Below are 18,434 nucleotides of genomic sequence, written 5' to 3'. Positions count from 1 at the left end.
CCCTCAATGGACAAGTGGATCAAGAAAATGTAGTATTATACACAATGGAATTCTATTAATCTATCAGAAAGAATGGCATTGTACCATTTGTAAGGAAATGGAAAGACTTGAAAATGTAGTACATATACACAATGGAATTCTATTAATCTATCAGAAAGAATGGCATTGTACCATTTGTAAGGTAATGCAAAGACTTGGAAAAAAAATCTATTAAGCAAATAAACCAGACCTAAAGAAACATAGGTTTTATGGTTTTCCTCATTTGTGGTAGCTAGAGTGTGCCTATAAATCTATATGTAAACACACTGTAAAACAGTATATAGAAAAGATACACTGGGACATGGTAAATTATACAGGTCTCTATGTGCCGGTTCTTGTCTCCTTGCCTCTTCTGTTGATGGAAGTTTGGTTGATTATAGTTTTGGTCATGCAGAGTAACTCTGCTGTGAATGTCTGTCCTTCCATGGACATAGACTTTCATCTCTCCTGGTGAAGTCTTGCCTTGCTGTCATAGGACCTCCTGAGCTTTTGAAATGATTACTGGGCGGAATCCTGGCCATTCTGTCCTACTGGCTGCAATTAACACCACATGTGACCCACAATGATGCCTTAAGCATGTCCTTTCATTGGAATCTAATCAAGGCCATGAGGCATTAGCCTCATTCTAACAGGGGTGGACACTGTGATGCTGAGAGACTAGGGGATGCCCATCCATTATCTTACGCTACTAAAGGTGGAAGCAGGCTTAGAACTTGGGAGTCCAGGCTCTCTGTTCTGTTCTGATGCTACTAGTCCATTCTTTCCAGAGAAGTACACACACACACAACGTGGAACAGAAGATACAAGGGGGTCAAGAAGTGCTCTCAGGGAACATGGAGATAAGGGTTTTACCGATGCATTCACTGTTTTTGCAGTTGACAAGCCAAGACAAGACCCCTGCTGTGATCCAGAGGGCCATGCTGAAGCACAACCTGGACTCAGACCCGGCCGAGGAGTACGAGCTGGTGCAGGTCATCTCAGAGGAAAAAGGTCGGCATCGGGTCCTTTGCGTGGTCCCCTTGTTGAAGACAGAAAAGGGATATAATGTGGATGATTCTTTTTATATTGGAACCTTGTGATGGATTTTAATCATGCGAAGATTAACACCTGTGTCATAAGCCTCATTTGTAGAATTCAGCAGCTCAAGCTGCTCCCACCATTGTGTTTGGTTCCTTAACTGGCTGAGAACTCTTTCTTTGCATTTTTGTATACTTGTCTTTCCCTCTTCCTTTTGCCCGCTCCTGTTTTTCCCCTCTCCTCCCCTCCTCCTCCTCCTGTTCCTCCTCTTTCTTCTTCTTTTCCTCCTTCTCCTTTTCCTTCTTCTCCTCTTCCTTCTTCCCCTCCCCTCTCTGTCTCGATCTCTCTCTCTTGCTCATTCGCTTGCTCCTCGCTCTCACTTTTGCTCTCACTCTCCCATTTTCTCTGTCTTTGTTTGGCAGAACTGGAAATTGAGTCCAGAGCCTTGTGCTTGCTAGGCAGTTGCTTTGCCACTTAAGCCTTGATCTCAGTTCTTTTGCACATTCTTCATGGAGCATTTGTCTCAGAAGAGGTCTCTGTGTGTTGGAGGTGGGGAGTCTGTGGGGTCCTTGCAGATGGCCACACATCTCCTTTATCTGATAATGCCTTTCTCAGTTGTGTGTGACCTAAATGTTAGCAATCTGGGTTAGCATTTCTTACTGTGTTAGTTCATTTATGAGAGGCTTTATTTTTCTCCATGACTGATCTTCAACTATCAAAAGCTTTGATTTTTGAAGTTCTAACCTTATTCTTTTTGAGGCAATGACCTAGTAGTCTAGGAAATGCATCCATCAATCTAGGGAATCTTTTTCTGAGGACTGTGGAGAGATAACCCTCCTGGTAGTATTTATTTGTGTGTTTGAGTTGTGGTTGAGTGTGGCTGAGTTGTGTGTGTGAGTTGTGAGGTGACAGGCTGGTGCATAGCTCCTCTGTCACATCACCAGCTGTGCTCAGAGAGAGTCTCTTCTCCAAGAGCAGGGCACAGAACATGTTGCTTGCCGACTGAGGTCATTCTTGCTTGTGGAGACACTGATTACCTGTCATAATGGGGCTCGGAGCACCTTCTTCCCTGAGTACACAAAGGGAATTATATTTGTTATATGAGTATGTGGAGGGGGGTGGGGAGCCAATCACCTGCACTTGACCAGCAGAGCACCAGGGCTGGGCCTTTGGCTCAGAGGAGAGTGGCTAGAATGAGAATAGTGAGCCCCTTTTCCTAGACATTAAAAGTCACTGCCTCTGGGGAATCTTTTGTCACCTACTCCTTGGAGGTTTTCTCAATTTAGCTGAATCTTAGGTGGTATGACAAGACTTTCTCAGTTGTAACTAACTTCCTTCCACCTTTCCCTCCCTCCCTCCCTCCCTCCCTCCCTTTCTTTTTTCTTTCTTTGTTGGTCCTGGGGCTTGAACTCTAGGCCTGAGTGTCCCTGAGCTCCTTTTGTTTAAGTCTAGCACCCTACCACTTGAGCCACAGTGCCACTTCTGGCTTTTTCTGTGATAGTTGGAGATAAGAGTCTCATAGAGTTTCCTGCCTGGGTTGGCTTCAAACCTAGATCCTCAGATCTTAGCCTCCTGAGTAGCTAGGATTACAGGTGTGAGCCACCAGCACCTGGCAATTGTAAGTTTTAAATGCAGCTAGAGTTTGCAGCCCCCAGAAGTACACTCTTGAGTTTTATCATATGGCCCATGACATAGGGTTAAGTGAGGCCTTTGGGTTTGAAGATCTAGGAGTTTCAGGGTGTAGCCTGACCCCAGCTGTGCCCACAGCTGCATGGACTCAGGCACAGCTCTGGTCTTTTATCACTCCCTCAGGTTCCTTACACATCACAGGGTAATTGGGACATTTTGAGGCTAAGAGGAAATAGTGTACTTGCAAGCACTTTGAGCACATGCTAACTGATATGTAACTGGAGGGAGACCATTGCTGACCTAGGATATGTGGACAGGAGCTGGGGTGTTAGGGGAAGGGTTATTACGTGATGTGCCAGAGTCACTGCCAACCTGGTTGATGTAGTCTAGCTGTGGTGGTTCCCCACCCAGGAAGTCCATTTGAAGCTCACATAACACAGCACCTATACAGATGCCCCTGCCAGTATCTCCTTCAACCCCACTGCCACAGACCCAAACTTATATAGCTACTTTTTTTTTTTTTGTCAGTACTGGAGTTTGAACTCAGGGACCCAAACTTGCTAGTTATTTATATTGAATTGCCTACCAATTTTTCTTGTAGTTTGTTTTTTCAGATAGGGTCTTGTGCTTTTATCCAGGCAGCCTTAGACTATAAGTCTCCTATCTCTGCTTTCCAAGTATTTGGGATTCTAGGCATGACTGCTAAGCCTGGCCTATACATTTACTTCTTTTTAAGACACCTATTATCACTGAGTGCTAGATGATATGTGCCTTCTCATTAAAATAATTAAATCAAAAATATTTATCAAATCAATTAGAATAAATTTGCTTTGATAATTTAATTTGATATTATGCAGGAAACCATCCTTGTTCAGAAATTATAGATACCAAAAAATAATTAAAACAACAACAACAACAGAAAAGAAATCACAGAAGCTAGTTGGAATCACTGAAAGTATCAGCAGATACACTTTTATGTATGGCTACTGTTTAGTGTTAAAATGCAAACTCTGGATGAAGTAATGACTTAAGTAGAATAAATAACTAGTTTGATTTGCATTCACTTTAGGATATTTCAGTAGTCCAAGTAAAGAATTCTGTGAACCATAGATTTTGTTTGACCATGTCGTCTGGTTCTCCTCCTCCTCCTTCAGGAGCTCTGCGTCCTTGGGTGGGAAGTGAATGGCAGGAAGGAGGCCTGCATTCTGTTCCCAGATGTATTGCTCACTGGGATTCTGGGAATGTCCTTTAACTCTTGGCTTCTGTTCCCTCCTGTGCTTCCTTCTGACTTTAGTAGTCTGTATTTGAACATAAAGTTCTTAGTGGGAATTTCTAAAACATTATCTGTGCTTAGTGTTTTTAAATTGAAGAAATTGTTGAGCATAGGAGCTTCCCCATTGAAATTTTACATACATGTGTATTGTAATTGAATCAGAGCCCTATGTGTTGCTTTCTGTTGTTTGATGGCTTTCATGCCATCTTCATACATAGATGTAATATATTTGGGTATTATTTGTTCTCCATCATTCTTTTCCCCTCTTTGTATAATTATTTATAGTGAATAAAATGAATGACAGGAAATGAAAACATTCCATGTTGGGGGTGGGGATCTGGTACCACAAAGAGTGGGAGGGTCACTTGTGGGAGAATGATAATAAATATGGCCAGAGTATGCACACACTGAAATAGAACAGTGAAATCAGTTGAAGTGTTTTTTCTTTCTTTTTTTTGTCTGAGGCTGGGAATTGAACTTCATACCTGATGCTTTTGCTCATTGGCTAGTGCTCCACAAACTTCATTGAAATGGTTTTAAAAAGGAGGGGTGTAGTAAGGGAGCGATAGAGAGGGTGAGTGTAATTGGGGTACATTGTGTGTAGGTATGGAAATGTCATAATGAATCCCCACTTGTACAACTAATATAGGATAATTAAAAAACAATAACAACAACAACAACAGAAATCTGGGAGCAGTCTTGGGATGGGGTCAACATTGCATTCCAGGCAACATAGCGGGAATGAAAGGTTCTCCCTTATCCTAGCCTTGTTCCTGGACAGGGTTTATGTCTGCTGCATCAGTGCCAGGCTGCCCCACACAAGCTGACGGCTTTTTCTTTCCTCGTCTTTTCCAGAACTTGTGATCCCAGACTCGGCAAATGTCTTTTATGCCATGAACAGCCAAGTGAACTTTGACTTCATTTTACGCAAAAAGAACTCAGTGGAAGAGCAGGTGAAACTGCGTAACCGGACCAGCTTGACCTTGCCCAGGACAGCGAAACGGGGCTGCTGGAGTAACAGACATAGCAAGATTACCCTTTGAAGGGGGTCTAGGGCCCCTGGCCTGCCACAGGCAGAGTGGGGCCCAGGATAGGATCACTGGTAAAGCCAACAGATATTTATTAGCTACTTATGAAGTGCAAAGCACTCTATGGAGAAATTGGAAATGAATTTGACATGGAAGAATGAGCAAGCCACTGATCTCTTGGACCTATCTGAGACTGAAATAGAAAATTATCCACCTTTAAAAAATATATATGTACACATATTAGTATGTATGTGTATATGTATATAGATATAGATGTAAAAGAAGGACTTAATGGGATATTCTGTACCTTGGAAAAACACATTTGCACAATGGCCTGGGACTTTAAGGTCACTTTTTACAGGGAAATAGAAGGAACTGAGAACCTAGTCTCTTACCTTCCATGTAAATCAAATCTGTCCTAGGAACACAGAGTGTCCTTTGTGCCAGTATTAGAAGGAATCCAAGCTTTATTTTTGTAAGAAGGGAGGATTACTTTCTCAATCAAGTGCCACCAGAGAAAACAGCTGCAGAGGCTGGAACAGCCACAGGCTGAATGAAAGGCCATTTTGCAAAGGGTTTGGATGAGTCAGTGGCCTCCAACCTCTGCTTGCATCTGTTGCTTTCTGCCTCCCCCAGGGGGCCTCCCCATGCCCTGCCAGTCACCATCACGACACCTCTGCAGTCAACACAAGCCCATTTTTATTTACGGCAATCCCCTTGTAGTTCTGTTTTCTCACCTAAAGAATATGTCATCATCATTATTGAACAAATAGCTATGTCCTTTCCTAACTTACCAGCCAAAAGAAAGCAACAAGAATGATGACTCATTTGGACTCTTCTGTCTTGGAATACCACTACATCATTGCCTTTTCTGATTGCCTTCCGCATGTGAAGTTCTGTTGAGAGTCTTTTGCCATCTGGAACCTAGTACCTCTGTATTATGTGCAATTTGTAGTTCAGGTATAGACATTGCGGTTGACTGCATTTGATCATGCCGAGCCTGTGAAAGATTTGTGCGGTGGTCGCCCTGTTCAGAGCTCCTTAGAGGATGCTCCCTGCCAATAATTACATTTATTTGACTTGCTCCTTTTATAGCATTCCTGTGCCTGGTCATGGGGAAAGAAATGGGACTGTGTGTCTTATCTCAGTTCTTTCTTAAAGAGGTACATCTTTCCAGAGGAACTCGGCCTCATTCTTTGTCAGGTCCCCACAGTTGCAATGCTGGTGTCACTGCGAAGGGACACTTCTGTCTCTTATGACACCATCACACTTTCCCTTCCAAATCTGAGCTATGCTGGGGTTTGAACTAAAAAGCCATATGTGGGAAGTTGACATGTATGAGAAGCACTTTCAAATGATTGTCTTTTTCTAAGAAAAATTCCCCCCATACATGCAGTTTTTATTCCAAAAAATAAAGAGAATGAACCTAGAATATGAATTATAGATCATAACATGCAGTTCTTTTTTCTTATCTTGTGATAGAGCTCCCAAATGGTATACGGGATTTCTGTTACGTTTGTTGCCATATGGACTCAGCATGAAATATCATGAAAAGTTTAGAGATTTAGGGTGCTGGACCAAAGAATGAATCAGGAAGCGACTCAGTTTCCTTGGTCTTCTAATAAATGTCCATGATCACTGCAGAGATTGGACTTGGTGTTATAAAGACAGGTTGACTAGATTTCAACTGGTCGGAATGCACTTTCTTCTGTTTGCTAGCCGGGTTTGGTTTGTGCTTTTGTGCATGGAGGAGAGGGGCCCAGGGTCACTGCCATTGGTGAAAAGGTGAAGAAGATATAGAACTATTGACTTGGCTCAGGATGTGCCTACCAAGATCTACATGCTGTGCCCATGTGCTTGCCCTGTGTGTTTATACTGTACATGTAGAGCCTAGATTTATATACTGCAATGTAAAATATATATTATATATTTACCTTTTTTTTAAGACAATGGAAATACCAAGTAGATAAAACATGGCCTCATTTATTTAATGCTACCTTAATGATCTTAAATTTGCTTCTTGGTGGACAGCCGAGCAATACCTTCAGCTGCTCGCATGCTTGTCTTTCTGCATCTCCATCATCTGTTTACCTTCTGGTTAAACTAATAAACTGGCTCAGGACTTGATTGGCATGTGCTGCCAGATCCAAAGGGATTGTTTTTGGAGTGTTCATCAGGTGGGTCCTGGGATCCAAACTTGTCAGGAAGCATTCGCAAGCCCGCTCTGTCTGGACGAGTTGGTGAAAGCAGAGGGAAAGTGAGTGGTAGGGTTGGGAGTTTCTCACACTGGGATGAGGAGTGTCCCAGGAAATTTCAGTCTGAAAGGATGGGCTAGATTGCTGTTCTTATGAGCCATACAATGCAAATTCCTTTTATAAAATCTAATTTAGCCAAGTGCTGGTGGTTCATGCCTATAATCTCAGCTATTCAAGAGGCTGGGATCTGAGGATTGTGGTTTAAAGCCAGCCCAGGCAGAAAAGACTGTGAGAATCTTATTTCCAATTAACCACCAGAAAACTGGAAGTGGTGCAGTGGCTTAAGATGGTAGAGTGCCAGCCTTGAGCAAAAGAGCACAGAGACAGCACCAGGCTCTGAATTCAAGCCCCACAACCAACAAAAGAATTTTTTTTAATAAAATAAATCTAATTTAGAGTGAGGATCTGAGGGAATTCATGCCTTCTTTCTGAGAGCCTTCACCTGATTCAGCAATGGCTATTGTGTGGATAACTGTGAAACTTTCCACAATGTTCCAGAAGCCAAGGTGCTCTCTATGGAGGCAACAAAGGTCTTCCCAGAAGTCATAGGGTCTGAGCTTGGCTTTATTTGACAGACACATAGCATCATCATTTATCATCTTATTGCGTCAGATTTCCCAGATTTATTTTCCAGTTGAATCCTCAGTGGATCCAAATCATATTTGAGGGATCCTTATGAAATTTTAGAGAAAGAATTAAGTGTTATAATAGGAAGTTGATAATGAGGGGTAGGAAAGGGAGGTCTATCTATGACATTATAATTTGTTTTAAAATCATTCTAGAAGAAAACTAGTCTCTTTGTCTTGTCTCTATGTAGGTACTTGGGCCTGATGACTTTTTTCTTTTTTTACTAGAGTAATGTCTTTAAATTTCCATCTTGATTAACATGAACGCGCACATTCATTGTCATGCAGCACAAGAGCATCAGGAGGTTCAGGTTTGGTGTGGCTTATGGGCCCTGGCTTCTGAGAAGTTTCCTGGTGCCAAATTTCTTCTTCTACAGATGCTTATGAGGTTATTTATACTGCATATTGCATTGCTGTTTTTCTTATACTCTCAATAGAAATTACTTCCAGAAGGTTTGTTATTAGACTAGACTAGACTAGACTGGAGTAATAAGCCAAGAAATCTCAGTAAGCTGAATCACAGTTGTCATTTGTGTGATGGTGCAGCAGAAGCCAGGAAAGACTCCAACTCTACCATTTCATGTTTTTCTTTCAAGCTACAGTGATGATACAAAGGTACACACCCAACTGTTCTGCCTGGTTCCTACTATTCTGTAGGTCAAAGTGACACAGGTCACCTCATTCACAGCACTTGACCTAAGTGCAGGGAAGACTGGAACATTGTGGTTTTTATCCCACAGGGGAGAAGTCTTCCTCCTAGAGTTTGTGAGATAATGGGTCTTATTTCCAGTGTCATCACAGTGTTTTGAAAGAGCCATACAGAGCAAAGATAAAGTTGAAGAAAGATGTTCAAAGAGGGGAAAATATCAGAAAGAATAATGAAATGTTGTTTAGCAACAAAGAAAATTCATGAAGAGTCAGCCAGATTTCATTATTTTAATCTCAGAATTTGGAAACCATTGTTGGCTGTGATTTCGCAAGAGCTCTACCCAGAAACCTGTGTGGAAGCAATCCATCACCTTAGCAGTTTGAAGATTCTAATGTATGTAATATTTTTTACATGAATTTGAAGGCACCCTTTGAAACCAGTGATTTTACAGTACCTATATGAAGCTGAGCCCCAGGATGGGTGCACTGCTGAAGGTCAAGGGCAGAGAGAGACTGCATCATCAAAGCCCGCTCTGTGCTTACCACCTGGTCTGAGAACTGAGTGGAGGAGGAGGAGACTATACAAGTTACACACACACACACACACACACACACACAGAGAGAGAGAGAGAGAGAGAGAGAGAGAGAGAGAGAGCGCCTTGTAGACCTGTAGAAAACCCTAGATATCTATTGGCTATGTATATCCTCAATTCTCCATTCACATGAACTCCTATAAACTGGGCGTTTGGATGCTTCTTAAAGTGTCCAGGGAGCAGTCTGCTATGGCCTATTATCCTGAGCAGTGTTTGCATGTCAGAGAAGGCTCCTTAGCTGGTATTTGAATCTATTTTGCATCCATAGACTCAGTCAACCCACAGGGGTAGGTGCAAGTACACCTCGGAGAAGTACCTGAAGAGTCACCAGAGGAGGGGGTGCCATTCAGGAAAGCTAGTGCTAGCATTGTCCAGGAGCTCACAGACTACACGTCCAGTTTCTTATACATGTGTCAAAAGGGTGACAGTACATCAAAAAAGAAATTGTTACTGCCATTACAAAAATCAAGGCTGGGAATGTGGCCTAGTGGTAGAGTGCTTGTCTAGCATGCATGAAGCCCTGGGTTCGAGACTCAGCACCACACATACAGAAAAAGCCAGAAGTTAGCACTGTGGCTCAAGTGGTAGGGTGCTAGCTATCCTTGAGCAAAAAAAAGAAAAAAAAAAAAAGAGGCCAGGGACTGTGCTCAGGCCCTGATTTCAAGCCCCAGTGTTGGCAAAAATAAATAAAATAAAAACACAAATCAAGAGAAGCAAATGGTTTCAAATGTCTGAACTGCTACTGCTATTTAAAAAACAAATCAAGGTGCCAGTTTTGAAATGGTAAAAGTCTGCTGAGACTATTAGCTTCCCCGCCCCCACCAGACATCCACTTGTGAGCCTCATTTATGCAGTATCCAGTAGCCAAGTCTCCAAAATGTTATCTGAGAATCTACCATACAATCAGCTGAAAAATCAGTACATGAGATGGTATTGGTGGAGTGTGTGTGTGTGTGTGTGTGTGTGTGTGTGTTCAAGAGAGTAGGGGACAGAGGTACAGACAGTTATAGAGGGAGAATGAAAAGAGACTGGGATTCACTTTTAGCCAGTAATAAAGAAAGGAGGCAGGACAGCCTTACAGCTGTAACTGCTCGTGTTCCTTCAAGTCCTCAACTTCCCTGCCCAAGTGAGCAGCCAGGGGTCCAGATGTGAAATTCTTAGAGGTGGGGCTTCATGTGTGCAACAGCACCCTGGGAAAATCTAAGCCGGCTGTTGCCTTGAGGAAAGACTGATTCATGGATTTGGAGTGCGTCCAGAGTTCCCACAGTGTGTTCCATAGTGATGGTCCAAAGAGGCTCAGAGAGAGGTATGAGGCCTGGTCCCCAGGCTGTGCAGTGAGGACTGGCTGGGGGTTGGGGGGCAGGTGTTGGAAGACTCCTATAAGGGACCTGGATGCTTTCTGCAGTGAGGGAGGAACAATTTCTCCCAAGAGTCCATGAGCCTGGGTCCTCCCTCTCCTGTGTCATTCCACACCTTTTCTGCAGGGGACTCTCTGTTCTGAAGGCCCTGTCCAGAGACAGCTCTGATGCCTGCCTATGGCTTGTTGCTATTCCACATGCCCTGGTGGTAATGGATATCCCATGATTCCTTTCCAATACCTCAGTGTCTTCCACTGTTGCAGATTCAAAAATGACATAGTATCAAAAATGACATAGTATCAAAAATGACATAGTATCACTTTAAGGATGAGGCTGGCACTACTTCCATCTTAAGCCTCTTTTCTGCCTTGATGTTCCTCCTTGGTTCCCTCTGGCCTGTGCACAGATGTCTGGCGATGGACTGCATTGCTCTCTCCTCCCATGTCCTTGCACTTCTCAATTTTCTGGGCATCAGGACATCGCTCTCTCTCTGTGCTGTGCTGTGTTGGAAGCTGCCTCCTCTCATTCTCCCTCCCATTCTCAAAGGCCTTGCACCACCCAGCCTCTTTGCTTTCAGCTGACAGTTCCCTTTCCTCTGTCCTAAAAGTTATATTGAAGGCAATAAAATCTTTCCTGTTGCCAGGCACCTGTGGCTCATCCTGTAATCCTAGCTATTCAGGAAGCTGAGATCTGAGGATCATGGTTCAAAGCCAGCCCGGGCAAGAAAATCTGTGAGACTCTTATCTCCAATTAACTAACACAAAACCAGAAGTGACACTGTGGCCTAAGTGATAGAGCACTAGCCTTGAGCTGAAGAGCTCAGGGACAGTGCCCAGGCCCCGAGTTCAAGCCTCATGACTGAGAAAAAACAAGACACAAAAACAACAACAGCAACAACAACAACAACAAAACCTTTCCTGTTCATCCTGGATCTCATCTCTCTGGGTAGCTAGGATTTACAGATTAGAGCCACCAGTGCTGACTCCATGCTAACATTTGTAAAAAAGCAATTAATACCTTTCAGATCACACCATCAACATGTAGACACTTCATGTCCTGTCTAGGTGTGTGCTTCAAACTCCTCCTCCTTTGGAAAGAGGCCATCTTGTTATTGACAATTTTTTTAAACTTCTCTGCAGAACAGAGAGGAAGAGCTTATGCTCTCAAACTCATGCAGGAATAAGAGTCTGGCTAACTCTAGAATAGAAAAGAACTAGGGGTACCACCTCTGGATCCATGGGGCCTTCGAAGCAGGTGCTCTACAGGCTGCAGAAATTGCTCAGGCATGACAATTTTATTAGAATCCTCAGCCCAGAGGAGGCTAAGCTGAGGAAACTATTCAGAAGGACACAAAAATAAACTCAGTGCATTTGAAAGCTATCCAGTTCCCAGGAACAATTCTTCATTGTTTCTACCCCTTCCCAGCAGATGGGAGATGGCTGTGGGCTGGGAGTTGCTTGGGTGTGGCAGAAGCAACAACCCAAGCAAGCTCTTCTCAATTATTAATATATGGACGGGAAGAAGCTAAGTACAAAAACCAAAATACCTAGGCTATGATAAGTCAATTCACAGAACAGAAAGGAAGTTAGCCCCTTGCCCAGCAGTGAATTTTATCAATCCATACCCCACTTGCCTTGCAATCCCACTCAATAAATTCTTCAACAGGCCCTTCAGTTCCTCCCTGCTACCAGTCCCATCGTTTCTATGCTTGCACAGCGTTCCCACTGACACTGCCAGCCCCCTGCGTCTCAGCTCCCACTCCCATTCCACACCCAGCACAGACCCCCCCCCGTCTCCTGAAGACAGGCCCCAGCACACCCCTGGCAGAACCAGGTCTCTGGAGTCCTCTGGTCTACTTTAGTCCAGTCTCTGAGCTACAGCTCTCCTGGCTATGCCACGTGCCTACATGGTTCCTCCCTTGGAGTGGACAGTGGAGCCTGTAGAGGTGGGGGCCTAGCCTCATCCTATGCAGTCAGTGCCCAGTGCAAGAATCGAAGCAAGGCAATGCTCACACTTGGATTGTGAGATGTTGGAGAAGCTTACATTGAAACAAAAGGAATCCTTGAGGCTAACATGAATTCTCTCTCTCTCTCTCTCTCTCTCTCTCTCTCTCTCTCTCTCTCTCTCTCTTTTGGTCTTTGTTTTTATTTCTTGACCTGGACAAGTATCTCAGTTACCTTTCTTGATGGACTTACCTGTTAGCGCACATGGTATGGGCAGCTACCTCAGGATGTCTTTCTGCATATTGGAGTCCTTTCCCATGATAAACACAGTGTGCATACTGTGTACATACCAGTGGGCAGCCCCCCCCCAATCTGGACAAGGTGAGAGCACCCTGTCTCATTTGCCCCTGGGATCTCATGACAGTGAGAGTCCTCTCTGGCCTCTGACACCCTTGGTCCAATATAAACCCGGAAACCCCAGCATTGACCATATTTTGACCAGTGTGCCTAGTAACCAGTGAGCAATCCTAAATTCTAAAATTTTCCCAAGTAATTTGTCACTTCTCTGCCCCAATATTGGACCACAAGACAGACAAGGAAGGGTGCAGAGCTACTCTTTCTCTTCCTCGCGTTCCTGCAGCATGCCCTAGTGCACAGAGGCATGGCCTGAGCCGAGGGTCCTGAACATACTGCAGGTGCTCAAGGCACTCACAACAGCACCCACCCTGCCATGGGCATGCTTGTGAGTTCAGAGAGGAATCCAGACAGGGTTTAACCTCCAGAGGCAGAAAGGGAGTAGGCACCAGAGTCAGAGGCAGTGTCATGGCTCTGCAAACTAGCAGAGTGATCAAAGGCTATCTGAATTGCTGAAAAGATGACTTGGTAGAAATGCTAGATCTACTATTTACAATGTTCACAAGAAAGGCATATGGCCTGAAACTCAGACCCAAGCAAGGAGGAACAAAGGCTGGACAAGCAGAGCCAGAAGTTTATTCACAGTAGGACAGTCCTAGTCTACAATTCTAGAATTTAAATCCAATGTCTTTTAAGAAAGGAGATTTCTAAAACTTACCAGACCAGCTGACAAGTAAAGTTCTTCATGAAACAAAACAACACAAAAAAATGAAATCAGTCTTCTTTCACTCCCAACACCCAGCCATCTCCCACCCATTAAAAAAGATCATTAAGGCCAGACACACTTGCACACATTCAAACTGCAAACAAAATACCAAACACCCAAGGAGTTTTAACCTTAGTGGTCACCTAAGGATTTGATATCAGCTCCTTGGATGCGCCTCTAGATTCTCTAGAAAAGAAGAGTTAACATTCCAACAGCTGTGTCCTGCCAGCAAAAACTGGAGCTTGACAAGACTCTTTTCCTCACTGGCTGATTGGTCCGTGGAGAAGATCAACCACCAATCAGGAAGGAAGGTAATGGCTGAGGTGAACCATCACCAAACATCCTAAGACGCTAGATTGTAAAGTTGGACAGCTTGCAGAGTTAGCACAAGTCTCCATGTTACACAAAATTAACCTACAAGGAAAGCAGAAAGGAATTTCTGGGAACATTCTTTGTTTTGTTGGTTCCCCCACTCTCCCTTTGGCAATACTTGGGTTTGAACACAGAGGTTTACACTTGGCCATACCACTGAGTCACTCTACAAAGCCCTTTTTATTCTAGTTGTGTTTTGTTTTTCTCCCCAAGTATAGTCTTACAGTTTTGGCTGGACTGGCTTGGACCACGATCCTATTTAATGTTTCCTGCCTAGCCTGGCTGACAGGCATGTATGCCATGCCCAGCTTTTATTGGTTAAGATAGAAGGGTCTCATTAACTTTTTGTCCAGGCTGGTCTCCAACTACTACCTTCCTGATCTCTGCCTCTCTCCTCCCCCAAGTAGGTAAGATGATCGGTATGGCCTCTCCCTTCCTCCCTCCTTCCTTCCTTCCTTCCTTCCTTCCTTCCTTCCTTCCTTCCTTCCTTCCTTCCTTCCTTCCTTCCTCCTCCTCCTCCTCCTCCTCCTCCTCCTCCTCCTCCTCCTCCTCCTCCTCCTCCTCCTCCTCCTCCTCCTCCTCCTCCTCCTCCTCCTTTTTTTTTTTATGGCAGTTGTGAGCTTGAACTTAGGGCCTGGATGTTGCTCCTGAGCTCTTCAGCTCAAGGCTAGCACTCTACCACTTTGAGCCACAGCACCACTTCCAGTTTTCTGATGATTAATTGGAGATAAGAGTCTCATGGATTTTCTTGTCTGGGCTGGCTTTCAACCCTGATCCTCATATCTCAGCATCCTGAGTAACTAGGATTACAGGCGTGAGCTACCAGCACCTGGCAGGGGATACCTTTTGAGAAAAGGTGTCCACCCAGGATTTTGGCTCTATAAGTTTCCCTGGTTGTTGGCCTAAATTGGTTGTCTAGTCCATTGTTTCTCCTTAAAGTGGAGAATAGTTTGTTTCCAAATGGCTAGAACTCTTAAGCAACAGGCTTCCCCTGCAAAAGACAGGCTGGGAAATTCAGGAAACGTGGGTCATTGCACCAGTGTGGCTACAGGGACGCTCCCCAGGGTGTCATGAAAGCTAGCCACATCTGTTTCTCTCCCTCATTGAACAGACAATGTTTTCCCTCACACTTTGTCAAATAAATAATTCAAAATATAATGAAAAACCCAGGCACAGGCAGTTGCTGGCCTGAAAATGTGCTCTGTCTCTTAACTCAGAAATCTCACACTTGCTGTTCATTCCCAGGTTAAGGGGCGGAAGAAGGGAGGGCGAGGGGCCTAGTCACACCCCTCCCCCATGTCCTGTATATATTATATTTATCTTTATAAATACCTCATCTGGAATCAAGTGGCCACAATATGAAAGGCCAGGGTTCAGTTCTTTTTCTCTCAAGTATCTACATCAGTCCTCAAATATTGACCAAAATTATATCCACATGGTATACTGGATGCCTCTTTATAAAAGCTGCAACTGCCCATGACAGCCAAGGGCCAAGTCTCAACCACAGCCAATTACCCATCCTTACTGGACAAGAAGTTAAGAATTTAAAAATCCACTTTGCAATAATAAGGCTTATGACAGAATTTCTTTAGATAAAAAGCCCCATTAATTGATTTTTTCAATGGTTTAACTTAAAAAATAAAAAAGAAGAATTTGTACACAGATTTTTTTCAAGGTCATATATAATAGAGCAACTGGACGCTAAATGTAATCTAGTTGGCTTAGAGTTATAAAGGTCACATCTGTCATAGAAAAAGGACTATCAGGATCAGCAAGTGTGTTCCAGTTGGCTCGGGTGCTATGACTACACTACCCATGTACCGACGTGATGGCGTGCTGACGTCATCTTTTGTGCAAGACTCTGAATCATGTTGCCTCCAGTATCACATGACTAGTTAGCAGAAGAACTGGGTGACTGGGTTAAAGTTTAACTTAACGGTTCCCATGAAACCCATCTTTTGGCCATTGTAGGAAATTTGGACCTAATTTCCCAACTTGCCTCCACTGTCAAAAATATCTTAATTTTGCTCAATCACATCTGACCACTTTGATTAGATGAGCACACCACTCAAAAGAACAGGAGCAAATAGATGGAAAGCCCTGGGGGAAACCAAACAGTGAAGCAGTGTGAGTCCTGCTCTCAAGAGGTTTTCATAGCTCATCCCTCGAAGGTGCTGTGTCCAGAGAAGTCGGCGGCGGCAGGGCTTCTGTGTTCTTGGCATTGCTATGGATGGGACCCTGCTTCCGGGACTTCCAGGAATGTGTCCTGTCCCAATCAGTAGCCACTGTCTCATTGTCCCAGATGGTAGAGGTTTCCGTGTCACTCAGATACCCAGGCTGGCCTGTGTAGTGGGTGGGGTAGATGAGCAAGGGCTCTGCGGAGAAGGCTCTTAAGTTCCTGGACTCATAATACTCCTTGTACTCGGCTCTGAAAACAAGAACAAATAGACACATGAGAGGCTGGGAAAAAGATTCGGGGCCTTGCTTAAGCTCTGAAACTGACTGCATTCACTTCAGTGTTTTTTTTTCTTCTTCCTTTGTGTGCTTTTGTGAAGAATATTAGGGAACAAATGGGTTTCATTAACGTTTTTGAAAGATTCACATGAATAGATAAGTAAAAAGAGCAGGATATTTTTGAGCATTGACATAGAAGAGTTAAATGGATGAATTTCAGTTTTACTCGAAATGACAAAAATTAATTTCTGTTGGACCATAATGATAAATATACACAATCACTTTATAAATAATACCGGATTAAGAAATGAAGGTGTCTGTGATCCAGATTGCAGTGGTGGGGAAAGTGACATGTGAAGGGCAAAGGAATATGGCAGCTGGGAACTAAATTTTAGCTTCTTGCACAATACCCTGGCTCCTTGCAAGTGTGAAATGTGGGGACAACCTGGAATTGTCTCCAGGGCTCCTGTACAGGTTACGTGAGGTGACCGCACACACTGCTTTGCAAGTCAGTCTTAACTACTAATTTCCCTTCTGTTTCAGGGAAGAAGGACAGGAACCAAGGTCAGAACTTGGTCAGTCTCACTCACAAACTTAGGAATCACTGCTTGAGTAGATATTTATGTGAAATATTTGGACACAGAGATGTGAAAACATTCCTGCCTTAGAGGGTTCATAGCATGAAAGCATCTCATCATGAAATCGTCTCATCATGAAACTGTCTCCTACCATGCCGTTTGATGAGCACTGGGTCTCCAGTGAACTACAGGCTATGGAAATTCAAGCCTCATAATGCCTTGGATAAGTGGCTTGGGGGTCACCTTCAACCTCTCGAACTTTCCCCACATCTCTGTGACTGCAGGAACCACAGGAATCATGAAGATTTGGTCATGAGTGTGTTCCTGAACAGATTGTAAGCGCTGCAAAGATGGCTACCCCTGCCTAGCCAATGGTACACACATGAGCTGAACTGAATCCGTTGACAAAAAAAAATGACACCTTAACATGTGAAAGGTTACAGAAATAAATGAGCCAAGACAATCATAGTTCCAAGCATATTATGGTCCTTCATACTGGATATTAAAAAGGGTCATGAGGCAAGTCATCCACCATCTCTGCCTAATTTTGCCTGGCTATGAATGGGGTTATTCACTTGAGTCAAACTCTCCTGGTTATGATTATAGAAATCTTATTTAGGAAACCAGTACAAGTTCAGAAAATCTCCAATTCTACTCAAGAAGCACTACCATAAACAGACTATGTGACAGCAGAGGGAAACTCACACAGGATGTTTGTTGTACATGATTGGCAGAAACTCGTCCACTGGCAGCATCTTCCCAAAGGGATTAGCTCCAACCAGCTTCTGTGCTCCTTCCAGAGAGATGACATAGCCCAGGGTCCAGTAGGAATAGTCTGCTTCAACCAGGTTAACTACATTGGGCACAGCTTTCTCGGGCTCTTTCACTTGCATCCTCTTCCTACCAATGTAACTGTGTAAGAAAACGGGTACAGGAGAAAAATTCCAACTTGAATATTACACTGTTGAATAGAGTAAGAAGGAAGCACAGCTTTGGTTTGTATAGACAGATTTTTTAATATATAGTTTTGATTATCTTTAAGTAGTTGTACAAAGGAGTTACCATTCAACAAATTAGTTTAGAAGTGCAATGAATCTTGATCAGTGTCACCCCTTGAGTCATTCTCCTCCATCCCTCCCAACCCATCCCCTCCCCTCAATTTTATTTCATAGGGTATACATTGAATATTATGCTCCCTTTAGCCTCCCCCCTCCACCTTTCAAGTGCCATTTTTCTGATTTTCATTTTGTTGGGCCATGAGTTTGTTTTTCTAAGGAATTACATCATTTGGATTTTCTTCTGAAAATACTGTATTTCAGTTAATACATTGATGGACACTTGCATACAACCCTCTGCATATTTACTTGTACATTTATACATTAGTGCTAGCTTCCACATGTGAGAGAAAACATGTGTATTTTGTGTACAGACAGCTTGTGACACTTGGACTAGCCATGTCTGATCACACCAAAAAGTGCATCTCATTGTCAACTATGGCTGT

General features: G+C 43.5%; 2 protein-coding genes across 2 annotated transcripts in view; one reads left to right on the top strand and one right to left on the bottom strand.

Moving 5' to 3' along the window:
• Rgl1 (ral guanine nucleotide dissociation stimulator like 1) overlaps positions 1-7,113 on the top strand; it is a 125,178-nt gene extending 118,065 nt beyond the window's left edge. Inside the window, exons 17-18 of the mRNA XM_048356966.1 lie at positions 915-1,029; positions 4,814-7,113. Coding sequence (XP_048212923.1) covers positions 915-1,029; positions 4,814-5,001 — 303 coding nt within the window. The 3' untranslated portion in view covers positions 5,002-7,113. The remainder of the gene's footprint in view (positions 1-914; positions 1,030-4,813) is intronic.
• A 7,517-nt stretch (positions 7,114-14,630) lies between these two features.
• The window catches only part of Colgalt2 (collagen beta(1-O)galactosyltransferase 2), a 103,125-nt gene continuing 99,321 nt past the window's right edge, over positions 14,631-18,434 (bottom strand). Inside the window, exons 11-12 of the mRNA XM_048356968.1 lie at positions 17,639-17,845; positions 14,631-16,329 (exon numbers count right to left, since the gene is read on the bottom strand). Of these exons, the coding sequence (XP_048212925.1) occupies positions 16,053-16,329; positions 17,639-17,845 (484 nt within the window). The 3' untranslated portion in view covers positions 14,631-16,052. The remainder of the gene's footprint in view (positions 16,330-17,638; positions 17,846-18,434) is intronic.

This window comes from Perognathus longimembris, chromosome 11 (genome assembly GCF_023159225.1).
Source record: "Perognathus longimembris pacificus isolate PPM17 chromosome 11, ASM2315922v1, whole genome shotgun sequence".
In the NCBI taxonomy this organism is placed as follows: domain Eukaryota; kingdom Metazoa; phylum Chordata; class Mammalia; order Rodentia; family Heteromyidae; genus Perognathus; species Perognathus longimembris.
The sequence above is the reverse complement of the archived record's forward strand: the minus strand, read 5'-3'. Positions and strand labels throughout refer to the sequence as shown.